The 27,081-nt window shown below is 38.7% G+C and overlaps 1 protein-coding gene across 3 annotated transcripts in view; it reads left to right on the forward strand.

Annotated features, from left to right (window-relative positions):
- The window catches only part of STAG1 (STAG1 cohesin complex component), a 382,246-nt gene that overhangs the window by 265,674 nt on the left and 89,491 nt on the right, over nt 1–27,081 (forward strand). For all 3 annotated transcript variants that reach the window (XM_090284291.1, XM_090284293.1, XM_090284292.1), the window contains exons 11-14: nt 2,749–2,847; nt 3,677–3,756; nt 15,174–15,281; nt 21,968–22,082. In XM_090284291.1, coding sequence (XP_090140417.1) covers nt 2,749–2,847; nt 3,677–3,756; nt 15,174–15,281; nt 21,968–22,082 — 402 coding nt within the window. The remainder of the gene's footprint in view (nt 1–2,748; nt 2,848–3,676; nt 3,757–15,173; nt 15,282–21,967; nt 22,083–27,081) is intronic.

Below are 27,081 nucleotides of genomic sequence, written 5' to 3' on the forward strand. Positions count from 1 at the left end.
TTGTATCTTGATATTGGGGCTGCCACGGGAAGCACAACACGGTGAAACAATGGATGGAACAGTGCTTTACTCACATAGAGAAGGGACAAAGCAATAGCAGTTTCAGTGGTGCCTGTCAGTCCACCATGGCCAGCTGTCCCTCCCAGCAGTCAACACAGGGCACTTGCCCTGCAGGCACCCCTTTTGTGACACAGGACTAAAAGACCCTGTCCCCTTCCCTTAGGTGACAGATTTAGTAGGGGGATTGGGCAGGTACTATTTGACACACAGGTTTAAGCAGAATAAAAGAACATACATTGAGTCCGAAAAAGGAAAAATATTCCCATACAAGATGATGAGCTCAGCACAAGCTGTAAGGACTCTGTCTCTTGATAAGGAGTGTTGCGAGCCCAAGGCCCATTTTTATGTGCGGCCTGGAGGAGGGTGGGGCAGGTGTCAAAAGACTTCACATTGGAGACTTTTTCTCAACAGTCCACCCCTCAGTCCTGCTTGGCCATTAAAATGACAGATAAAATATATCAAATTCTATGGAACCATCACCCACCTTGAACATGGAGGTGGAATTGGGTCTATCTGGGTCCCTGAACAGCCTATATGGATACTATCCTCTAACAAGGAATATGAGCTTTATTTTCAGACCCATGAGTTCATAGGAAACTTGAAGTTAAAGGCTCTCAGCTGCATCAATGCAGATATTCTTTAGACTTGCACCTCTTTCCTATATGGCCCTGCTTTTGGCGTGAGAGACTTGACTGGGATGCAAACTCTTAAGTTCTTCCACCTTTAAAATTGAGTCCTGGGCTTGGTCTTCATTATGATCAGCTCTTTATCTGCAAGAGATGTGTCTCTTTAAATGTTGCTGAAGAGGCAAAATTTGCTTTAAATCGGTAATTAACTCGTCATTTTTCTTTCTTTAGCATATCAGTGATGCTTAGCCACACAATTCCATAGTTCTTACTCACCCTGCCCCCTCAAATGTTAGGCACATCCCCTTTCATTCACAGGTGAACTAGAAAATGGCTGCTATCCAGTAATTGGGTTCTTCCTCAGAGTAATGCATCTTTCAAGTGATCCAACCCCAGAACATAATCATTGACGTCACCTTCCTAGGACCACCATTCTTAGTACAAACTGGCTCACATTCCCTTGAAACCAAGCCTGAGTCATAGATTTCTGTGCTAGTGGTACATTGAGGTTTATACTCTGAGAAGCCTGTAAGAAAGTGAGGAAAAAAGGATAAAGCAGGAAACACTTAACTGAAATGTGATTTCTAAGTCTTATCTCAATAACATCTCACCAGGAGCTTTGAAGAATAAATTGCACCTTGGTGTTTGTTCTGCCCTGAGACAAGGAGGTTGTGCTGTTTTGTTATATATCATTCCTCTCTGGCTGTGGGTCTCAGCCTGTAAGACAGAAAGGGTGTGGACAGGAGAGACAAGGTGGAGCATTATCTCCCAGGAATCTCTGTGCCTGGTGGTTCTTTTCTGCCACAGTCAGTTGGTCAGTTCTCTTAAGAGAGGTACAGATAATGAGCCATTAGCAATCAACACCAGAGGAAACGGGGAAGATCAGCCTCCTATATGGGGATTTGGGAGGGACTATGACAGCATATATATGCTACAGGTATCTCAGGTACCTCCTGTGTGCTAGAGACTAACCAACAAACATCTGATTCAGTGGTATGCTAGAGCTACCTTGAATCAGTTTACAAGAGAGTGATTATGTACATCCCTTTGTGAATAACATCTCATTGGTAGGTTGAAATTGGCCATGGAGGTATTATTTACATCACAGCAATCTACAGATGCAGCAATTAAGGGTCCCATACCCAGAACTGGTTGCAACTTAACAGCATACCTCAGCATTTAATCTTTATAACAGTCTTATGAAGTTGGTATCACCATTTATAAATGAGAAAACTATTAGAGTGATTAATACACTTGCTATCTGTCATATAGCTAATAAGCTATAGAACTGGAAATAAAATCTAGTTTTGTCTGACTTGGAAACTTGCACTCCTACTGTTATAGCACATTGCTTATTTTTGAAAATAGAAACTTCAGTCTTCTTTGAATCTTTTTAAAATTTTTTATTTAATCTTTATGGTATTTTCCCTCATTTTAATCTCTTGAGAGAGTGGGCTAAATTTGTAGATGATTCGGAATACACTTTGATCACCAACACTACTCCAAACTAATAACTTTGTTAAAGATAATGCACTAGGAAATAGCAGCCTTGGGACACTACACTTTTATTTTGCCTGTTTAATACATTCTGCTGTTTATCTGTTTTCTAACTGCTCTTCTGGATTGTAAAAGGCATTCAATAAATATTTATTGAATGAATAAATGACAGCCTTTAAAATATAAAATGAGATTTTTCTGCAGGGTTATTCAGCAGTTATATGAGTACAAATTGGAGTACCCTTGAAATTGAAATAATAGATTAAAGATTCTCAAAACGCCACAGAATAAGGTGGAAAATACTCCACGTTAAATCAGAGTTGGTAAAAGTTCGAAAAAGGTGTAGGTTACTTTCAAGTAACTAAGGGGTTTTCAGTGCATTTTTAATTAATGTAAGTGGAACACAGCAGATACAATTGGTCAGTTTCACCCTATGTTAAATTACAATATGAAGTAATTGAATAGTGAGGCTGAAAATTACTTTAGTCTTTACAAAGACTAAAACCTTTTCAATCCTTTTGGCATGGAATTGATTGCTTCTGTTTGTTTATTTGTATTTCTATAGCAAGGAGAAGTCAGGCTGAAGTGCTTGAAAGCTCTACAGAGTCTATATACCAACAGAGAGTTATTCCCCAAATTGGAGCTCTTCACAAACCGATTCAAGGTAAGCATCAGTAATGCTTAGATTATTTTATTTTTCACTTTAAAAATGCTAATTGTAACTAGTTGAGCAAATGGCATTACCATAACAAGTATTTAGTTCATATTCTTTACTGCATATTCTTTAGATAAACCTGTATTAAGTAGAAGAATGAATCTCTGCTTTACAAAATACATTACCATTACCAACAGTTCTTGTTTATTGCCTCTGACAGAAAGTTCTCCTACTTAAAACAACATTTTATTACAGCTTTTTATAATTATATTAATTTTGCAAGTTAATGTTTATTTGTCTCAGTGTTAGGGAATGCCAATGAGAAGGATTTTAGATTACGAACATTTGTCCTACATACCTCTTTTGTGTGAGTAGAGTTACGGTTTCAAGATTAAGACTTTCCATTTAATTTTTCTCCTCCTCCTCCTCCTTTTTTTTTTTTTTAATTGGCAGTGAGGGAAGGAGGGAAGGAGGAGGAACATGCTTGACTAGAGATGCGGTCCTGCTCCTGGCCCCCCTGGGAAAGGGGCCAGGGACCCTGCATCCGCTGCCTACTCCTCCCCCTTCTCCTGTCCCAGCTCGCAAGACGAAAGCCCCCAGGTGGTGGGGGTTCCCAGCAGGAGGCTATGGCCACCGAGCTGAGGCCGGACTTGTGCCCCAGCGCCTGCAAGGAGGGACACCTCCCATGACGCCGCAGTCCCCCTCTTCCCCTGCCTCCCAGCCAACCCCAGTCCATTTAATTTATCTTTAGTCTTGCACATACTTCCCCAAAGATGTTTTAGGTCTGTCCTGACTTATTTTCTGCTTGTGGTTGATTTGATTTGTAACTTATTTTCAGGATCGCATTGTATCAATGACACTTGATAAGGAATATGATGTTGCTGTGGAAGCTATTCGATTGGTTACTCTGATACTTCAGTAAGTGTAATTAAAATCTTAATTTAATCTGTTGATATTGTAATGTCCCTTTTCCCAGCATCATTGATGTGCTTCACATATATTACCCTAATATACAGGGTGGGACAGAAGTAGGTTTAATAATACAAGAATAAGCTCTATGTTTGTGTACTCAGAACTGTAAACCTGCTTTTGCTCCGCTCTCTACTTATCACTTTAGATTCTACTTTACACTTTAAGGTTAGGTTTGAAACAAAATGTTTTCTGTTTTTCTCTCTTTTTGTTTTTTATTATGACTATTATTGTTTCCTTCATATAAAAGTTCTTTCATGTTCTAGCCGAGTAGCTCTGTTGATTAGAGCATTGTCCAGTACACCAAGGTTGCAGGTTTGATCCTTGGTCAGGGCACAGACAAGAAACAACCAATGAATGCATAAGTAAGGGGAACAACAAACTGATGTCTCTCTGTAAGAGAGAAAGAAGGCTTCAAAAGGGATAGGTTTTTCAAATAGGCTTTTTTGGAATGGTCTAGAAGTAGAAGAATGGAAATAAGTCATTTAAATAGTATAATTAATATGATAGAGATTTTAAATACTAATAATTTTATTTATAGAGCTTTAACCAAAAACTAGGAAGAATTTATGTGAGAGAATATAGATCCTAGCAAAGTCATTGCAACTCCTCCTCTCCCTACTTCGTGATTCCACATCTATAATATACCAATGCTGTCTATACTGCTGTCTGTTGTTGTTTTGATATGTATTTTTTTTTTTCCTCTTTTCTGCTCCTTATTATTGTGGCTTTCTGATGAAGTATATGTTATAAATATGGCCTCCTCTTATTGGGTGATCCATTCTTTACCTTTATTTTTAAAACCCACTTAGCTATTTGTGGATTTTTTTTCCCTTCTTTACAAATTTTTAAAGTACAGTTGTTCAATTTTTCAAAAACTTGTGGTAGAGTTTTAAATATTGGAACTGCATTTAATTTTATGATAAATTTAGGAAAGAATTGAGGGTTGTGTTTTTTGTTTTTTTTTTACAATTAATCATTTACACATGAAAATGGCGCATTTTTAATTCAAATCTTATTAGATCTTTTATATAAGGTTTGAATTTTTCGTAGAGGTATTGAACATTATTAGTTAATTTTTAAGTACTTTATAGTTTTGTTGTCACACGATTCATCTTTAGTCTTGAAAGTATTTTCTGCTTGGTTTTTGCTGAGGCAGAGAAACCTTTAATTTTTATGTTGGTCTTATATGTGCAACCTATTAGAACTCTGCATTCTGGTGGTTTGTTAATTCTGTTGGGTTTGCTATGTAGATTATTACATAATCTACAAACAGTTTTGTCTTTTTTGTTTTATTCTCTTGTCTAATTGCATTAGCCAGGACCTTGAGCACTATAAAAGTATTACTGATAGCACATGTTTTAGAAGGCATCTAAGTTCTTTGTTTCTGTGATTACTGAGACATGATTTTGATATTTGATAAAAGTTCTTTTGTGTTCTGTTTTCTCAGATTTTTCTTTCATATATTAATGAGCCTGAATCTAATTGACAGATTTATCTAATGATAAACCACTCTTGTGTTTCAAATAAAAATTTTTTTGAGCAATTATTTTTATAGCATTCTTTTATGCTCTGGATTGTGCATATTTGCTTTAAGCAGTTTCATATTTACTTCTCTTGAACCTCTATAGCTTTCAATGTTTCTAAAGTGAATTTTATAATAATATTTTGGTTTGCAATTTTTATTCTCTTATATAGTATGAATGATACGTTTCTCCACTTGTACTAGTTTGAGGTTCTGATTCTTTGTAGGTGACTCTTTTACTTATTTGTTTGTTTATTGTTTTTCTATTACAGTTGTCCCACTTTTTCCCCCATTGCTCCCAGCCCACCCCTTCTCCCATAGTCAGTCCCAATCCCGTTGTCCATGTCCATGGATCAATTATATTAGTTCCTTGACCAGACCCTTCCCCTGCTTAACCTCCTTTTCTCCCTCCTCCGTACCCCCCCGCCCCCAGTAACTCTTAGTCTCCTTCTTGTTTACGTGTGTTTCATACAAATTTTGTTTGAACATGACATATTTGATTTTGTTGTGTTTTGCTTTAATACATGTTATATTTAATGTCTTATTTAGGATTTTCACATATTTATTCATATGTAATATTACATAATATTTTTCTTGTTTTTTATCCAGCTTCAGAATGAAGGTTATTCTCTTTGTATAATATGTTCAATAGTTTCTTGCCCTTTTTCTGTTCGGAAATCATTTTTTTCTGATAGAGATTGATTTTTCCTTAAAACTCTTGAGAGAATTCACCTGTTAAAGCTATGTCAATCTTCAGTTGCTTTTAAGGAGAAGGTCTTTGGTTACCATTTCTACTTACTCAATGGTTACCTATCTAAATTAACTTCTTTTTCTTTTTGTGCTAATTTTAGCTTTCTATAAACTTTTCATAATATTTCATCACTTCTCAGATCTATTATTTTATAACATTACTTCATAAAACTATTTCTTTTGTTAATTGCTTTTTCTTAATTCATATTTTATTGATTATGCTATTATAGTTGCCCCAATTTTTCCCCTTTAGCCTCCTCTCCATGCATCACCCCCCCTTCAACTCCTCAAGCAATCCCCACACCATTGTTCATGTCCATTGGTCATGTGTAAAAGTTCTTTGGCTACTCCATTTTCTGTACTGTACTTTACATCTTCATGGCTATTCTGTACCTACCTATTTGACCTTCTTAATCCCCTTGCCGCTTTACCCCTTTCCCTCACACCCACCTCCCATCAGGCAACCATCAAAATGCTTTCCATATCCATGATTCTATGTCTGTTCTTCTTGTTTGCTTAGTTTGTTTTTTAGATTCAGTTGTTGGTAGTTATGTATTTTTTGCCATTTTATTGTTTATACTTTTTATCTGCTGTTTCTTAAATAAGTCCCTTTAACATTACATATAATAATGGTTTGGTGGTGATGAATTCCTTTTGTTCTTTTTTGTCTGAGAAGCTATTTAACTGCCCTTCGATTCTAAATGATAGCTTTGCTGGGTAGAACAATTTATGCTTGCAGGTTCCTGCTTTTCGTGACTTTGAATATTTCTTGACAATCCATTCTAGCCTGCAGAGTTTCTTTTGAGAAATCAGCTGGCAGTCTTATGGGAACTCCCCTGTAGGTAACTAAGTTCTCTTATCTTGCAACTTTTAAGATTCTCTCTTTATCTTTAATCTTTGGCATTTTAATTATGATGTGTCTTGGAGTGGGCCCCTTTGCATCCATCTTGTTTGGGATCTGTGTGCTTCCTGGACTTGCATGTCTATTACCTTCACCAAATTAGGGAACCATTTTTTCATTATTTTTTTCAAATAGATTTCCAATCCTAGCTCTCTCTCTTCTTCTTCTGGCACCTCTGTTACGCAAATATTGGAACACTTGAAGTTGTCCCAGAGGCTGCATACACTATCCTTGTAGTTTTGGATTCTTTTTTTGTTCATATTGTTCTGATTGGTTGTTTTTTGCTTCCTTATGTTCCAGATCATTGATGTGATTCTCAGCTTCATCCACTCTACTGTTTTTTCCCTGTCAGTTGTTCTTTTACTTCAGTTAGTGAATCCTTTGTTTCTGACTGGATATTTTTTATTCTGTTGAGGTCCTCACTAATTTCCTTGAGCATCCTTATAACCAATGTTTTGAACTCTGCTTCTGATAGATTGTTTATCTCCATTTTGTTTTCTCCTTTTTCTGGATTTTGATCTGTTCTTTCATTTGGGCCATATTTCTTTGCGTCCTCATTTTGGCAGCCTCCCTGTGTTTCTCTATTTTAGGTAAAACTTCTATGGATCCCTGTCCTGGTAGTGTTGCCTAATGTATTAGCTGTCCTGTACAGTCCGGCAGCACAGCCTTACCTATCACTCAAGCTGGATTCTTGAGGTGTGCCCTTCTTGTGGGCTGAGTACACCTTCCTCTTGCAGTTGAGCCTTATTGCTGTTGGCGGGTCAGTGGGAGGGGTTTACCTAGGCAAGTGAACTGCAAGGATTGGCTATGACCACTGACCAGCAACCTCCACCCTCCATGGAAGATCAGCTGTACATGGGCAGGGTGGTGGTGCTCCAGTGTGGTCTGTAGATGTCCACTGGGTGCACCAACCAATGTCAGCCCCAACCTTTGTTTTGCCTGGGGCACCTGCTTGATCTATAAAGCAATCTGATGTGGCTACTACTGGCTGCTACTTTTGCTGGGCTTGGAGATTCCCCTGTGAAGCTATCTGTGGTTCTAGGCCGACTGCTGCTAGTGCCATTCCTGGGGCTACTTGGTAAGATATACGGGGCCTGGGGGCTCACTGAAACCAGTTGTTGTTTGTTTGAAAGGATTTAGGAAGTTGTGAAACATGAGCCAAGATTAGCCAGTTATATGGAAAAACCACTGTTAACACCTCTAAGTTGGGTGGGACAGAGCCTCAGCTATCTCCAGGGTGGGGCAAACAATGTCAGCCAGATTAATGGAGTCTCAGATATGGCACCTGCCTGCTGGCTCTGTGGCTCTGTGTGGGGAGGGTTCAGAAAAGGGACAATGGCTTCTGCCTGCCTTACTGTCTGGGAGAAAGCTGTCCTCATATTCCCGCCTTGATGCCAGACACTTCAGTTTTTCCCTGTATGCCACTGGTGCCTTTCTAGCTGCTACCCCAGTGCTAGAGTTCAGAGGGAGTGAGTCTGAGTAAGTTCATGTGTGGACTCTTTTAGGGGAACTGCTGGGGATCCAGCAATTTCTTCTACCAATTCAATCCCCTCTGGTTTTTGCAACCAGAAGTTATTGGGGCTTATCTTTCTGCCACTGGAACCCTGGGCTGGGCCGCCTGGTGTGTGGCTGGAAATCCTTGCTCCTGAAATATACCTCCTGAATTTTTATTTATCACATGCAGAGGTAAGACCAGCTCATTCCGCATCTTCACCCCTACTGCTAGTCTGAATAGATGTGGTTTCTTTAATTCTGTAGTTGTCTGACAGTTCTGAGTGATGGTTTTTCTATAGTTTAGTTGTAATTTTGATGTGGTTGCAGGAGGAGGCAAGCTGTGTTTTATCTGTTATGCCATCTTGATCAAATTGTTCTTTTTAATCCATTTTACTTGTATCTTCTTTTTCATGACCATTCATGCCAGAGGTTTGTCCATCTTACTACTATTTACAAAGAACTAGTTTATTTTTGTCTCATTTGTTTCTTGTTTTTTAATAATCATATTTATAGTGTAATACATATATCTTTAAGAGCTACTTTACTAATCTTTTATGAAGTTAGACATGGAATACTTTATAGACATTTAATGATTAATATTTTGATTTTCTTTATATAATTTCCATTTTAATCATAGATTATTCAGTGTTGTTTTTGTTCTGCCCTGATATACCAGTTTTTTTAAGCTATCTTTTATATTGTATTATCTGAGAATGTGTTCTAAGTGGTTTGGTTAATTTTCTAAGAACAGCATATGCCTTTCTACAGGGTAGAACAAAAGTAGGTTTACAGTTGTGAGTACACAAAACACAATTTACTCTTGTATTATTTATTAATTATTTTCCATATCAACAGCTGTAAACCGAATTTTGTCCACCCTGTATGTTGTTAATATAGTTATGTATTTATAAACTCATTGTTTTGAATTTATTTCCTGTCATTCAAATTATCTCCTTTGTTTATTTTTTATCTTTTTTAAGAAGGATGTGTGAAAGTCTCTAAGTACTGTTGTTAACTTAAAACTTGTTTCTTGGTTTACTTCATAGTATATATAGTGGAACCAGTGTGTTCATGATTTTATACCTTCTGATAGTTTTCATTTTATTGTTACATATAATTTTTCTTTCTTTTTTTTTTTAATGTGTTTTATTGATTATAATGTTACATTTGTCCCAATTTCCCTTCCCTCTTCTCCCCTCCACCAGTGGCCCCCCTCCCTCCAGTTGTCCCCCCCTTTTAGACCATGTCCATTAGTTGTGCATATAGTTCTTCTCAACCTCTCTCTGTCTATTCCATTCCCTCCTACCATGCTCCTTAACTCCTATATCATCTCCCTCCCTCTTCCCCTTCCCCCTCCCTGCTGACCTCCCCCCAATATGCTACCCATACCTATAGTTCTTTTTCCACTCTCATTGCCTGTTTAGTTTACCTTTGTTTCAATTCCCTAGCTTCTGTTGTTGTTTCTTGTGATGCATTTTTCATTTTAGTGTTCATAGTTTTGATCCTCCTTTTTCTAAACCAGTCCCTTTAACATCTCATATTACAAGTGGTTTGGATCTAATGAACTCTTTCAGTTTTATTTTGTCCTGGAAACACTTTCTCTGCCCTTCTATTCTGAATGACAATTTCGCTGGATAGAGTATTCGTGGTTGTAGGTTTTGGATTTTCATTACTTTGAATATTTCTTGCCAGTCCCTTCTTGCCTGCAGGGTCTCCCTTGAGAAGTCAGCTGATAGTCTAATTGGGACCCCTTTGTACATGATTCTTTTCTTCTCTCTTGCTGCTTTTAAGATTCTCTCTTTATCTTTAACTTTTGACATTTTGATTATAATGTGTCTTGGAGTGGTTCTCCCTGGGTCCAGTTTTTTTGGAATTCTCTGTGCTTCCTGGACCTGTAAGTCTATTTCCTTCCCCAAGTTTGGGAAGTTCTCCTTTATTATATTTTCACTTAATTTTTCAATTTCTAGTTCATCTTCTTCGCCCTCTGGCAAACCCATGATTCTTATGTTGGGCCTTTTATAGCTGTCCCAGAGGTTTCTGATCCTCTCATCATTTTCCTTGCTTCCCGTTTTTTCTCTCTGCACTGGTTGACTGTTTGTTCCTTCTTTGTGTTCTGGTTGATTTGAACTCTGGATTTTATTTCCTCACCATCTGTCTCGTATGTGGTTTTGTTCCTTTCAGTATGAGTGTTTTTCGATTCTTTCTCATCTTTTTCCAGATCTTTTGTTAATTCTGTAAGCCACCTGATAACAATGGCCCTGAACTGAGCCTCTGACAGGTTTCTTATTTGTTCATCTGTCAGGTTCTTCATCTGTTGCCTGGTGAGCTGCGCCACCGGGATTTCTATAGTTGTCTGCCTCATTTTGACAGATGCGTTTTGTTTTCTTGGGCCGGCTATAGAGGGCAGTGCCTGTGTACTCGTCACAACCCAGCGACCGGCGCCAATCCGCAACCTTTCCCTCCGGCGCTTTGTCGTCACTGCCCAGCGACCAGTGGCGATCTGCAACCTATTTCGCAGCCCTGTGGCACTTTGTGTGGGGGCGGGGGTCCAAGATGGATTCACACAGTTATTCTGCTAGGAGACCAGGATCCGTCCTCCCGCCCCCTGGGCCTCAACTGTTCGAGGTGATGTGGTGGCTGCTTCTCCCAGCGTTGGGGTCGCAAGTCGCTGGGGTTTGACTGCAGCCAGGATTGTCCTCCCTGCCGCTGGGATTGTTCTCCTTGCCGCTGTCCCTGGTGCGACCGCAAACAGCACCACCCACTTTCACTCTTCCTACCTGCCCAGAGAGCGCCGCTGGTTTATAACTTCATACGTTGGGCTTCCGTGTAGTTTTATTTTCTGGAATTTCTATTTATCTTTTGTTTTGAAGTAGTTGTACTCCTCTCTAGTTGTAGAGGGAGGCCGAGCATGTCCGTCTAAGCCTCCATCTTGGCCGGAAGTCTTGTTACATATAATTTTTCCTTGTCATTTATGAACAACTTTTCCCTTTCCAAATCTATTTGAAAATATTAGACCCCTAATTATATTTTCTTTCTAAATTTTTATAAGCTTATACATAGCTTATCAATATCTTTCCTTGAACAAAAAAGTACCCTGACATTCCACCCACCCACTTGTTTCATTGGATTATCTAGAGCAGTGATTTTCAACCTTTTAAATAAGATAAAGAATAAAGGGAAAAGAGGAGACAAATAGAAAATATCTGATTGGCTCAGGACACATAGTCAGCCTTGTTTGGCGTTCAAAGGCCTAGTGTTGGCTTGACCTTTGGGAATTAGTTGACTGAATATACTGTGTTTCTGGTCAGGCAGAACATTCGCAAGGACACAAAAGTATCTTAAGTTTTGGTTTGCTAATGCGGCATCCTAGGCAATAGTGGCTCCATCTTGGGCCTAGAAATGTATTTTAACAGTCCCCACTTTTGCTCGTCCTCTTTCCTCATCCTTTTTCATCTAATGGCACACAGAAACTAATTTTCTAAAATTCTGTGGCACACCAAAACATAAATATTTTGCCAACCTTACAAAAAAATAGGTATAATTTTGATTCATTCATACTAGATGGCTGTTGTTGTGTTGGCTGTTGTCATTTTTCTGTTTGACAGTCTAAGGAAAAAGAAGTCAGTGCCCCTGATTAAATAGTCAAGTATTGCATGTTTTAAAATTTTTGTGGCACACCAGTGTGCCTCTTGTGGCACACCGGTTGAAAATCTCTGGTATGGACTTTATACATTTTTTTTTTACTTCTCTGCTTATGTAGTTTCAATACTTGCTTGTTAGCAGTAAACTTTCCTTTGATATTTCTTTCTCCCTTATTTCCAGGGGAGAATAATTATCTTATAGACACCTCCAAGATTTTTTTTGTGCTAGTTTACTTCCATTCAGAGTGTTTCAAACCATCTGAGATCTTGTTTAGCCAAAAATATCTTACTGGCATCCTGAATTTAGAAAACGTTTTTGTTAGTTTCAAAAGTCCTTTTTAAAGGTACTTTTCTGTATTTTCATTGGAGGAGATAAGGGCAGAACATGTGTTTTTTCCCCCATTTTATTATATTTTATTGTTGTTCATTTACAGTTGTCTCAGTGTTCCCCCATTGCTCTCCCCTGCCCTGTCCACCCCCACCCCCTACTCCCACAGTCAGTCCCCACCCTGTTGCTCATAACCATGGGTCCTTTATACTTGTTCCTTGACTAGACCCTTTCCCTTCTTTCACCCTTTATCCCCTTCCCCCCTCCCCTCTGGTTGCTATCAATTTGTTCCTTGTTTCCATATCACTGGTTTTGTTTTGCTTGTTCGTTTGTTTTGTTCATTAGGTTCTACTTATAGGTGAGATCATAATGGTATTTCTCTTTCGCCACCTGGCTAATTTCACTTAGCATAATTCTCTCCACTTCCATCCATGCTGTGGCAAAGGGTAGGAGTTCCTTCTTTCTTTCTGCTGCGTAGTATTCCATTGTGTAAATGCACCACAGTTTCTTGATCCACTCATTTACTGATGGGCACTTAGGCTGTTTCCAGCAGTTGGCTATTGTAAATAGTGCTGCTATGAACATCCTGGGGTGCATAGGTTCTTTCTTGAATTGGTGCTTCAGGATTCTTAGGGTATAATCCCAGCAGTGGGATCACTAAATCAAAAGACAGTTCCAGTTTTAGTTTATTGCGAAAGTTCAATAATGTTTTCCACAGTGGCTGAAAATGTCTTATTTAAAAGGTACAGTTATGGCTCTCCAGCTGTGTTAGAAATCCTAATTCATTAGGTACATTGGTCCTTTAGAGGATTCCTTGGAGAACCCTCCCCGCTCAAGATATTCATATCTCCAGTATCCAGAGTGATCAGTGCTTCCTTTGGCTTATTTAGTTTGTAATTCAGCCCCTGGCTATCAGGTTTCCTCTTTTAAGTTGCTTGCCCTGTAGGTAGTGTTGTTGGGCAAAGCCTTTTAAAATTACTCAGGCAGGCTCCCTGTAAGTGTTCTATATCCAGCCTACAGGAAACATGGACCGCTTATGGAAGTACAACTCTGTCATTGTAACCCGTTCTTCGTAATCTCCTACAATGGGTTGCTCTAGTCAACTTTTCACATTTCGACCTTTTTAAGCCCTGCATAAAGTACGATTTCCTAAACTTTCTCACAATTGTAAGGAATGTTTATAAATGTTTCATAGTGATTCTATGAAATTTTGTGTTCCCCTTTGGCTTGGGAAGATGGTTTCAGAGTGCCACAACACTCTTGACAACATTTTTTTGAATGACATCCACTCTACCCATTAAAATGCTCAGTCCTCTAATTTCTGTTTAAATCGTATTTTTGTAAGTAATGAGCTGAGGAACAGAAAACCAGCTTTTCAGTCTCTCACATCATTTACATGAAATAATCTGGCCTTATTTATTTTGGTTTATAGGATACCTACTTCCCTAAGCAACAGGTAAAGTCAGATTTAACATACTGTTACACCTTCTTTAAATTCTTTTTCTGTTTATCTCTTAATTCTTCTTTTGGTATAGATTTATTTTCCTCTCATTTATAAGCTTAGGATCCCAACATGTCTTATTAAAATTTTATTCCTGTGGGTTTAACTTTCTCTTGAAGGAATTAGCTAATTGAGCTGATCATATATAATTGGGTGAAGGAGTTAAAACTTAGACCTTAGCCTTGTACACATCCTTATAATGTGGGGATATAAGTTGGGCATGGCCAAGGCCACTAATTCTATGTGTATTTGACAGATCCCTCAACTTCCCCCTAGCTTCTGAGGCATCTCCAGGATTGAATTTTGGAAAATGAACTTATATCTCTACATGTTGTCAAAAACCTGTCATTTGGTTATTGCTAATCTATACTTATATCTGACATTTTTAAGGATATAAATAGTCAATTAGATTTTCCTTTGTTGGAAAAAATACTTAAGGACACATTGGGGAAAAAAAGAAATGACTCAGACTTTAAGAATACATGAATGGAAAGGTGAGAAATTTGTGTTAGTAAAGGATTGGTTGTGACTACTGAATCGGTTTTATTTAAAAAGAACACTAGACTTGGCTAGTATGGCTCAGTTGCTTGGTTGTCCGGTAAGTGGAAAGGCTGTGGGTTGATTCCTGGTTAGGGCACATTCCTCTTTTGCAGGTTGGGTCCCTGGTTAGGGCACGTAGGAGAGGCAAACAATTGATGTTTCTCTCTTCTGTCAATATTTCTCTCCCATTCTCTCTTTTTCTCCCTTCCCCTCTCTAAGCATGTCGTCAGGTTAGGATGAAAAAAAAATTAATTAAAAGGAAGACTAAATTATATTATAAATATGGTAATAAAATATAATTTAAAATAGTTATGGAGAGAAGCGTTACATAGCATAATAATACTTAAACTTTATGAAACAGTGACAGATATATTTCTAGTGCCTAGAAACAAAAATCTCATGCATGATTAAAGAACTTGAGCTAATTTTGGCTAATATGTATTACAAGATATTAAAGTCATTGTCTATGGGTATATGTGGGAAGAATTGTGGGCAACTTATTTTCCTATTTTATCTGTATTTTCTGAATTTATATAATGATATGAGAAATATATTCAAAGTATGATTAAAAGATGAAAATAAAATCAGCATGCCTAGAGCTTTTATAATGAACTTTACAAAACTTAAAGTTAGGACTGAAAATAAACATTTGTTTTGACTCAGATGTTCCTTTCTGAATTTTTCAGTGGAAGTGAAGAAGCTCTTTCCAATGAAGACTGTGAAAATGTTTACCATTTGGTGTACTCAGCACATCGTCCTGTTGCTGTGGCAGCTGGAGAATTCCTTCACAAAAAGTGAGTTAGTTGTCTTTGAAACCAGGTTCTGCTTTTGTATTTTGTTTTATTATTATTTCAGGGTTAGTAGAAGAGTAGTAGTACCTGAAAATAATGTTAGACGTGACCATTTCAGATTCTATGGAATGTAATATCCTCATAGCCTTTATGCACATCATAAATCACATTGCTGTGAACAGCATTCTTTGTGACATAACCCTTTTCCCTGAAATTTAAAAGGATGGGTCTCCTCTAGGGGTGTGAATGGAGATTAGGAAAATACATGAAATTTATAAAAGCTTCCCCTGGTAATTGATATTTTATTACATCAGTCTTTTTTTGTTTGTTTGTTTGTCATCAACAACATTTGTAATCTAAAATCACCTTCAAAATGCCCAACTGTTTTTTTCCTTTCTTTCTGTTGAGATGGATTATTTTAATCTTTTTTTCATAGCAATGCCGAAAATTATATATACAGTTGCAGTTTAATTAAAAAGCAAAACCTTATCTACTTTTTGACAAAACATAGAGCTAATGAAAGTTTATGAATATAATTAAACATTGTTCTGAAATACATTTTTGATCATGGTCTACCTTAATATGTATCTACTATATATTAATCTATTATATAACTTATTAGTATATTCATTCTTAAAATATAAACATGTTTTTGCTTTGTTTTTGTTTTTTAATTTGTAGATTTAAGTTAGTCACTGATGATTGGCTGGTGAACCCAAAAGTCTAAAACATGTCATAATTTGTGATTAATATGTGATATAAATCATGCACTGGACAACTATTGTACTTGGATGATTAACTTTGATAATGAGCAGGCCTCCATTCAGCATTTGCATCTCAGTGCTGCGATAACAAACTGTTCTCTACTCAGTGGTAACTCAAAGTTGTGTCTATGTAAAAAAATACCTTTTTTAAGAAGGAAGCTGGCTACTTATGTATGGTGGTAATTAAAGAGGGGAAGAAAGTCAAGAACTTCAGACATGATTTTTAAATTAATAAATTGAATTTGATAATGATTCTGAAATCTGTGGTTAATAGTATATATAGTGCTACATCCATATTGATCTTGAGGTATTAATTGTCGTAAATATTAAGGGTATGCAGTAGTTTTAACTTCTCTCCATTTTCCAGGACTATTATATTCTAGTTAATTTCTATTCTGTACTTAACTCTTCAGAAGTCTTAGAGTTTAAAAAAAATTTTATTGCTTCTCTATTTTCAAACAATAGACTAAAGAAGTTTGTTCTCTACAGAATGGAAGCCATAAACTGGCAGCACTTAAGTCGGAAAGAGCCTTTTATGTGTATTGCTTTTTTTTTTTTTTTTAGTTTGAAAAGACTTGTTAAAATTTTTTAATTGGAGTGTTTTACATAAAATCCATATGCAAACCTCGATTATTTTTATTTCTTTGTGAAAATGACTCCAATTCCTATTCAGATAAAAGCTTCACTTTATTTTTTTAACTGTATTTTATTGATTATGCTATTACAGTTGTCCCAATTTATTTCCCTTTTGTCCCCCATCCACTTGGAACTCCACTTCATTCCAGCAATCGCCCAACCCCTAGTTCATGTCCATGGGTCATGCATGTAAGTTCTTTGGCTTCACCCTTTCCTATACTGTTCTTAACATCCCCCTGTCTTATTTCCTTCCTACCAATTATGCTTTTTGATCCCTGTACCTTTTCCCCCATTGTCCCCCTGCCTCCTCCCAGCTGATAAGCCTCCACATGATCTCCATACTTAAGATTCTGTTCCTGTTCTGGTTGTTTGCTTAGTTTGTTTGTGTTTTTGTTTTTATTTTTTCGATTCAGTTGTTGATAGTTGTGAGCTTGTTGTCATAAAAGCTTCACTTTATAAGCTTGTTTTATGGCTCTGCCCTGGAGATATTCACAGTTTGAGCACTTTTGATTCTTAACAATCTTTTCTTCTTTGTTGTTTTTTAACTATATTTTATTGACTTACGTTATTACAGTTGGCCTGATTATTCCCTCTTTGCCCCCTCCACCTGGCACCACTGACTCCCTCGGGCAATCGCTCCACCAGGGTCATGTCCATGGGTCATATGTATAAGTTCTTTGGCTACTCCATTTCCTATACTGTACTTTACAGTATTCCCTCACTTATCGCGGGTATTACGTTTTAGACCCGCCCCCGCGAAGTAGGAACCTTACATTTATTCTACACTCTTAAACCTACATAACTTTAACAACATGCATATACAGTACTGCAAAATCCTGCGATATAGCAAAAAATCCGCGATAAATAATTAAATATAATATTTTTTAAAATCCTGCGATACAGTGAGGCCACAATAAGTGAACCGCGATATAGAGAGGGACTACTGTACATTCCCTTGGCCATTCTGCAACTACCTATGTGTACTTCTTAACCCCCTTACTTCTTCACCCATTCACCCTCACCTTCCTCCCATCTGGCAACCATCAAAATGCTCTGTATCCATGATTCTGTCTCTGTTCTTATTTGCTTAGTTTTTTAGGTTCACTTGTTGATAGGTAATTTTTTGCCATTTTATTGTTCGTATTTTTTATCTGCTTTCTCTTAAATAAGTCCCTTTTACATTTTATATAATAATGGTTTGGTGATAATAAATTTCTTTTTTTCTTGTCTGGGAAGCTCTTTAGCTACCCTTCGATTCTAAATGATAGCTTTGCTGTGTAGAGCAATTTTAGCTATAGGTTCCTGCTTTTCATGATTTTGTGTATTTCTCACCAGTCCTTTCTAGCCTGCAAAGTTTCTTTTGACAGTCTTAAGGGAACACCCTGTAGGTAACTAAATTCTTTTGCTGCTTTTAAGATTCTCTCTTTATCTTTAATCTTTGACATTTTAATTATTATGTGTCTTGGAGCAGGCCTTTTTGCATCCTTCTTGTTTGGGATCTTTGTGCTTCCTGGACTTGCATGTGTATTACCTTCACCAAATTAGGAAAGTTTTCTCCTTTTTTTTTTTTTTTTTTTTTTACAAATTGATTTCCAGTTTCTTGCTCTTTCTCTTCTTCTGGCACCCCTAAGGTGCAAATGTTGGAACACTTGAAGTTGTCCCAGAGGCTGTACTGTCCTCTTTTTGAGGGGATTCTTTTTTCTCCTTGTTGGTTCTGATTGGTTGTTTTTTGCTTTCTTATGTTCCAAATCATTGATGTGATTCTCGGCTTCATCCACTCTACTGTTGTTTCCCTGTCAATTGTTCTTTACTTCAATTAGTGAATCCTTTGTTTTGACTGGATATTTTTTATACTGTTGAGGTCCTCAGTAATTTCCTTGAGCATCCTTATAACCAATATTTTGAACTCTGCATGTGATAGATTGCTTGACTCCCTTTTGTTTAGTTCTTTTTCTGAATTTTTGATCTGTTCTTTCATTTGGGCCATGTTTCTTTGTCTCCCTGTTTTGACAACCTCCCTGTGTTTGTTTCTGTGGATTAGGTGGTGCTGCTATGACTCCCTGACTTGGTAGGGTGGCCTAATGTAATAGGTATCCTGTAGGGTCCAGTGGCACAGCCTGCCCTATCACCCAAGCTGGGTATTCAAGGTGCATTCTTCACGTGGGCCGTGTGCACCCTTCTCTTGTAGTTGAGCCTTGGTTGCTGTTGGCAGGTCAATGGGAAGGATTTACCCAGCCTATTCAGCTGCAAGGATTGGCTGTGACCATTTTCCACCAGTGTCCACCCTCCAAGGGGGATCAGCTATGCAGGGGCAGGATGGTGATGCTCCAGCATGGTCTTTAACTGTCCACTGGGTACACTGGCCCTGGAGTTTCCCAGGTGGTACTGGCCAAGGTCAGCCTCAGCCTGTGTTTTGCCTGAGGACACCCTGCTCAAGCTATAAAGCAATGTAAGATAGCTGCTACTTTTGCTGGGCTTGGAGATACCCAGGCAAAATCAAGGTTTGAATCTCAGCTGGCTGCTGCTATAGCCGGGCCTGGGGCTCAGTGAGGCCAGCTCTTGCTTGTTTCAAAGGATTCAGAAAGTTGTGAAGCATGAGCCAAGACCAGCCATTCAGATGGAAAAGCAGTTCGTGTGGGCAGGTAAGTTGGGTGGTGAGGAGTCTGCAGGGACCTCCAAGGCAGGTCAAACAGTGTTAGCCGAGTTGATAGAGTCTCAGATATGGCACTAGCTAGCCGCCTCTGCGGGGAAAGCATTTAGAAAAGGGACAGTGGTCTCTGCTCTCCTTGATGCCATACACTTCAGTTTCTCCTGTATGCCACTGGTGCCTCTCAAGCTGTTACCCCTGTGCTGGAGCTCAGAGGGTGTGTCTGGGTAGGTGAGTCCATGTGTAGGATCTTCAAGGGCAATTGTTTTGGACTCCCGCAGTTCCTTCCCTGACTTAATCACTGCCTGTTATTGCAGCCAGTAGTTGTGGGGACTTATCTTCCTGGCACTGGAATCCTGGGCTGGGGAACCCTTGTGTGGGGCTGGGACTCCTCTCTCCTAAGTTATCCCTACTGAGTTTTTATCCACCACACGTGGGTTAGGGACCAGCCCATTCCTTGTCTGCACCCTTCCTACCAGTCTGGATGGATGGATGTGGTTTCTTTAATTCCATAGTTGTCTGACTTCCTTCAATTCAACTAGATTCCTGACAGTTCTGAGTTATGGTGGTTCTATTCTTTTTTTTAAAGATTTTATTTATTTTTGTTTTTAGAGAGAGGGGCAGGAAGAGAGAATGAGAGGGAAAGAAACATCAATGTGTGGTTGCCTCTTGTTCGTCCCCAGCTGGGGACCTGGCCTGCAACCCAGGCATGTGCCCTGACTGGGAATCAAGCCAGCAACCATTGGATTCACAGCCCAGTGCTCAATCCACTGAGCCACACCAGCCAGTTTGTAATTTTGATGTGTTCTGCAAAGAGGCTGGCCATGGTTGCCCATGTGGCCTTCTTGACTGGAGGTTCTTCTTAATGATCTTTTTGAGTATTCTCCCATGATATAATATTCTGATTTTTTAAAATCTTAACAAGTAAACTATATAGTAGCCACGGGGATTCCATTATTAAGATTTTTTTTTTTTTAATGCATGCATGCACATACACTCATGGTTGTTTTGTAGTCTAGTTTACGAGCTTCATCAAATACCCCCCAAAATAGTAAAATGTATCTGAAATGAATATTTTAATATGGCATAAAATGCTCTACATTTTAATATTAGAATATTAAGCTAATTCCTTAGTGCCTAATGTTTACTTAAAATAAATGCACTTATTTATATTTATACATTTTAGTTTTAGAGGACACTCGTATTTTACGGTTGTTCCCCTTCTGAAAGCAGCCCAAATAAAGAAAACTTTTCTCTTAAGCCAGTCTGTTAGCTATGCTAATGTACTTCAAGATAATACTCTAGCCCTGGCCGGTTTGTGGATTCAGCCCCCGGTTGGGGCATGTACAGGAGCCAACCAACCAATAGATATTCCCTCTCTGTCTCTGTTTCTCTCCCCCACCATCTCTCTAAATCAAGTAAAAGCTTATCCTCAGGTGATGATTTTTTAAAAAGTTAATACTCTAGTCTCCCCCAGCTATATACTTTCTCCTCCCCCCACAAATATTCACCTTCTCTATACTCATTTTCTGCTTGAGATTGGTTTTTATGACACATGAAGTTATTCTTTCTTTACTCACTTATTTAGCCTCTCATCTGATAAACCCATAGTGGTGTCCATATCTAAATTAGCACACTCTATATCCCCATCCCTAGTTCCTTGTTTTTCCTTATACCAACTGAGGTAATATATATTACATTTATCTACTGTTTATTTTCAACCACCAGAATAAGAGCTCAATGAAAAAAGCTATTTTGTCTTTGTTCACTTTATACTTCTTTTACCTGGTGCAATACCTGGCAACATAGCACCTTTAGCAGTCTTTAAATTTTGTTAAAATCTTAGCAGATAAAAATTTTCAGGTCATGTTTTTGCCGTATTTTATTTTATTTTATTTTTTCAAAGATTTTATTTATTTTTTCAGAGAAGGGGAAAGGGAGGAAGAGAGGGAGAGAAACATTGATATGTGGTTGACTCTTGCACGCCCCCAGCTAGGGACCTGACCCATAACCCAGGCATGTGCCCCAACCGGGAATCGAACCAGCGACCCTCTGGTTCACTGGCCAGCACTCAATCCACTGAGCCACACCAGCCAGAGCTTCTTTAGAAGTTTTGTCATTAAGTGGTACTTTTATAAATTTAATATTTATGTCATTTTACTCAATACTATTGAGCTAGTGAGTATTCTTTTTAGGTAATAGGCTAATGAGCACAAAAGAATGCAGGAAGTAATCATGATTGAAATTATGTATTTTCAAATTATTACTGGAACATTTGATTAAATGCTGTAATTACTTGATATGAAATCATGTGAGGATATAGAACTTTTTAAATTATATACTCCAGTATATTTCATGTGAGATAAAAATACTTGATATTTTTCATAAGTATTTGAACATTGATTAGTCATCAGTAAAAAAAGCTTCCTTTTACACTTTATATATGGTTTAATTGTATGAAATTATTCAGATCTAAACTTTTTATCTATAAAAACATCAGTTTTATACTTGTATGGAAGCAAATCAGTAGACTGCTCTTTGATATTTCTTTAACACTGAAATAATATGTACAGTGAAGAAAAAAAACTGAAATTTATATCCATATAAATCTGTAATGTTCTTGTTTTGTTACTTATTTCCAGGCTGTTTAGCAGACATGACCCACAAGCAGAAGAAGCATTAGCAAAGAGGAGGGGAAGGAACAGTCCGAATGGGAATCTCATTAGGATGCTGGTTCTTTTCTTTCTTGAAAGTGAGGTAAATTTTTAACATAAGTATTTTGCTTTTTTCTTTAGATTACACATAAAATTGTCATTTAATTTATTATAAATAATTTGTACTGGCACTGGGTTTCTTGGTTGCTCAAGATAGAATTGAGAGGAAACAATTTTCAGACATGTTTTTTTAAGCTTATGTTTGAACACAAGGTGAATGGCACAGAAGAAAGGAAGGTCCTCTGAACTGTCTTTGAGGGGGTGGAGGGTGGGTAGTGGCTCTGCTTGCAGCTTTTATAAGCTGGGGATAAAGCAGGCTTGCACCAACGACAGGCTATAGGATAAAAGTGAGCTTATGGAATTTTCCATGTCAATTTAGGAAAAGTAAGCAGTTAGAAGGGATATAAAATTCTGCCTTTCTTTCTTTTAAGCAGGGAGTGGACAGGTGGTGATGTTCTGGTTATGCGGTATTAACTTGGCTTTCTGTCCACCCAGCGTAGTGTTTTCTCGTTTACGGGCCCAAGTCACTGTAATACCTAAAATTGATATTATTATTATTTTTTTAAATTATATTTTAGTAATTATGCTATTACAGTTGTCCTGATTTTTCCCGCCTTTGTTCCTCTCCACCCAGCACCCCTAACTCCCTGAAGCAATATTTCTACCATTGTTCATGTCCATGGGTCATGTGTGTAAGTTCTGTGGCTGCTCCATTTCCTATACTGTATTTTACATCCCCGTGGCTATTCTGTAACTACCTATTTGTATTTCTTAATCCCCTGACTTCTTCACCCATTCCCCCACACCCCCCTCCCATTTGGCAACCATCAAAATGCTCTTTGTATCCATGATTCTGTCTCTGTTCTTTTTGTTAGCTTAGTTTTTTATTTTATTTTTACTTTTTATTGTTGTTCAATTACAGTTGTCCCAATTCCCCCCACCCCCGCCCCTGCTGCTCTCCCCTGCCCCGCCCACACCCCCACTCTCAGTCAGTCCCCACCCTGTTATTCATGTCCATGGGTCCTTCATATTTGTTCCTTAACTGGACCTTTCCCCTTTTTTCCCCATTATCCCATCCCCTCTCCCTCTGGTTACTGCCAGTTTGTTCTTTATTTCCATATCACTGGTTCTGTTTTGCTTGTTGGTTTGTTTTGTTTATTAGGTTCCATTTATAGGTGAAATCATATGGTATTGTCTTTCACCACCTGGCTTATTTCACTTAGTATAATACTCTCCGGTTCCATCCATGCTGTTGGAAAGGGTAGGAATTCCTTCTTTCTTTCTGCTGTGTAGTATTTCATTGTGTAAATGCACCATGGTTTCTTGATCCACGCATTTACTGATGAACACTTAGGCTGATTCCAGCACCTGGCTATTGTAAATAACACTGCTGTGAACGTTGGGGTGCATAGGTTCTTTTGAATTGGATCAAAAGACAGTTCCATTTTTAGTTTTTTGAGGAAATTCCATACTGTTTTCCACAGTGTCTGGACCAGTCTGCATTCTTACCAGCAGTGCACTAGGGTTCCCTTTTTCTCTGCATCCTCACCAGCACTTGTTTACTGAGTTGTTGATGATGGCCATTCTGAACACTGTGAGGTGGTGTCTCATTGTGGTTTTAATTTGCATCTCTGATGGCTAGTGATGTTGAGCACCCTTTCATATGTCTATGGGCCCTCCGTATGACCTCCTTGGAGAGTTGTCTGTTCAAGTCCTTTGCCCATTTTTTTAATTGGATTGTCTGTATTCCTGGTGTTGAGTCGTATGAGTTCTTTAAATATTTTGGAACCCAAACCCTTGTTCAAGGAATCATTGACAAATATGTTTTCCCATAGGGTTGCTTCCCTTTTCATTTTGCTGATGTTTTCTTTAGCTGAGCAGGAGCTTTTGAATTTGATGTAGTCCCACTTGTATATTCTTTCCTTTATATCTCTTGCCTTAGGGAGACAGATCTGCTAAAATATTGTTGGGATATGTGAAATTTTACTGCCTATGTCTAGGACTTTTATGATGTCACAACTTATATTTTAATCAGTTTCCATCTTGAGTTTATTTTGGTATATAGTGTAAGTTGGTGGTCTATTTTTGTATTTTGTGTGTGTGTGTGTGTTTTTTTTTTTTTTTGTTTTTTTTTTTGGATATTCCTGTCCACATCTCCCAAAACCATTTATTGAAGAGGCTGTTTTTACTCCGTTTTATTCTCCTTCCCTCTTTGTCAAACATTAATTGACTGTAGAAACTTGGGTTTATTTATGGGCTCTATTCTGTTCCACTGATTTATGTGTCTGTTCTTATGCAAGACACTGTTTTGATTACAGTGGTCTTATAATATAGTTTGATATCTGGTACTGTCATCCCTCCTACTTTTCTTTGTTCTTTCTCAAAATTGCTGAGGTTATTTGGGGTTGTTTATGGTTTCATAGTTTGTTTCTTAGATTCAATCATTGATAGATATGTATTTTTTGCCATTTTATTGTTCATACTTTTTATCTTTTTCTTAAATAAGTCTGTTAAACGTTTTATATAATAATAGTTTGGTGACAATGAAATCCTTTCATTTTTTCTTGTTTGGGAAGAAGTTCTTTATCTGCCCTTCAATTCTAAATGATAGCTTTGCTGGGTAGAGCACTCTAGGCTATATGTCCCTGCTTTTCATAACTTTGAATATTTCTTGTCAGCCCATTCTAGCCTGTAAGGTTTCTTTTGAGTAATCAGTTGACAGTCTTAAGGGAACTCCCCTGTAGGAAACTACATTCTTTTCTTCTGCAGCTTTAGAGATTTTTCTCTTTATCTTTAGCCCCTGGAATTTTAATTCTGATGTGTCTTGGAGTGGGCCTGTTTGCATCCATCTTGGTTGAGACTCTATGTGCTTCCTGGACTTGCACATCTATTTCCTTTTCCAAATTAGGAAAGTTTTTTTTTTTTTCATCATTTTTTCAAATAGATTTCCGATTTCTAGCTCTTTCTCTTCTCACACTGGCACGCCCTATGACAGGAAAGTTGGAACACTTGAAGTGCCACTTGCTCAGCACTCGCCCCTTCTCAGGCATCTCTCCCACCTCCATATGGGACTGGCACCTCTCCAGCTGCTGCCTGGCCGTCGCTCCCAGAGTGGGTGGGTCCGTGGACATTCCAGGACTGTGGGGGCCCTCCAAACAAGTGGACTCCACTGAGAGACCAGCAGTCTCCTCCTCTGCTGCAACCCCCACTGGTTTGCACAGTCAGAAGCAATGAGGCTTTATTTTAGTCTGGTCTGGGACTGGAAACGCTCCCCAGGTGTCCCACCCGACTTTTGTTTGTTTGTTTGTTTTCTGTTGTTTTTAAAAAGATTTTATTTATTTATTTTTAGAGAAGGGAGAGAGAGAGAGAGAAATATCAGTGATACATTGATAGGTTGCCTCTCACATGCCCCTATGAGGGCAGCTCTGCTCTGAGAAATCACCCAGAGACGGCTGTGGAAGCAGATAACTGGTTCACTGAGGGACCAAAGGAAGGCGGAAGGGGGTTCAGGGGAAAGGCAACTCCTGGACTGACTTGGCGACCTGTAAGAGCAAGGGAAGCGGGGGAAAGGTGACTCCTGGTCCTCCTCGTGGGCCCGTAAGAATCGCCACCCGCAGTTCTGCAGGCACCTTTATTTTTTTTTAAAGTATATTTTATTGATTATGTTGTTACAGTAGTGCAAGTTTTTTTCCCCTTTGCTCTCCTCTGCCCAGTAACCCCTTCCCTCCAGCAATCCCACCCTCCTTAGTTCATGTCCGTGGGTCGTGCATATAAGATCTTCGGCTTCACCCTTTTCTATATTATTCTTAACATCTCCCTATTTTGTACCAACCGATTATGCTTCTTAGTCTCCCTGCACCATTTCCCCATTTCTCCCCTTCCCCCTCCCAGCTGATAACCCTCCAAATGATCCCCATACCTCTGATTCTGTTCCTATTCTGGTTTGCTTAGTTGGATTTTGTTTTTATTTTTTATATTCAGTTGTTGATAGCTGTGAGTTTGTTGTCATTTTAGTGTTCACAGTTTTGATCTTCTTTTTCTTAAGTAAGTCCCTTTGACATTTTTTGTAATAATGGCTTGGTGGTGATGAACTCCTTTAGCTTTACCTTGTCTGGAAAGCACTTCATCTGCCCTTCCATTCCAAGTGATAGCTTTGCTGGATAGAGTAATCTTGGTTGCAGGTTGCTTTTCATCACATTGAATACTGCTTGCCTGTCCCTTCCTACCTGCAAAGTGTCCTCTGAGGAATCAGTGGATAGTCCTATAGGCAACCCCCTGTAGGCAACTCTCTGCCTTTCTCTTGCTGCCCCCAGGACTCTCTCTTTATCTTTCACCTTTGGCATCTCAATCATGATGCGTCCTGGTGTGGTCCCCTCTGGGCCCAGCTCACCTGGGATCCTCCGTGCTTCCCGGACCTGTATGTCCATCTCCTTCGCAAAATTTGGGAAGTTTTCCTCATTTTTTTCAATCCTTGCTTCCTCATTCTGCACTGGTTGGCTGTTTTTTTCTTCCTTATGTTCCAAATCATTGATCTGAACCTCGGTTTCCTTCTCTTCATTATTGGTTTTGTGTGGATTTTCCTTCATTTCACTTAGCTTAGCCTTCACTTCTTCTCTTATGCGTTTGCCATACTCAAGCATATCTGTCAAGCCTGTGAGCATCTTTATCACCAGTGTTTTGAATTCTGTGTCTGTTAAGTTGTCTGTCTCCTCATCTGTTAGGTTGGCTATCTCCTCATCGCTTAGTTCTCCCACTGGAACCCCCTTTTGGGCCATACTTCTCTGTCTCCTCATTCTGACAGGCTCCTGTGTTTGTTTTGTCTCCGCATCCCAGGTAGAGCTGTCACTCCTGTTATGTTGTAAGGCATGGAGCCTTAGGGATTTGTCAGTACAGGACAACCTATTTCACCACGTTGTGGCGCTGTATGTGGGGGAGGGGTTGGAGAGGGAACAATGCCACTGCCCAGCACTTGCCCCTTTTCCAGGCACCTCTCCCACTTCTGCACCAGAGTGGTGCCCCTCTAATTGCTGCCCTGGCTGTCG

Source organism: Furipterus horrens, unplaced genomic scaffold (genome assembly GCF_987537825.1).
Source record: "Furipterus horrens unplaced genomic scaffold, mFurHor1.1.pri manual_scaffold_7, whole genome shotgun sequence".
NCBI classification, from domain to species: Eukaryota; Metazoa; Chordata; class Mammalia; order Chiroptera; family Furipteridae; genus Furipterus; species Furipterus horrens.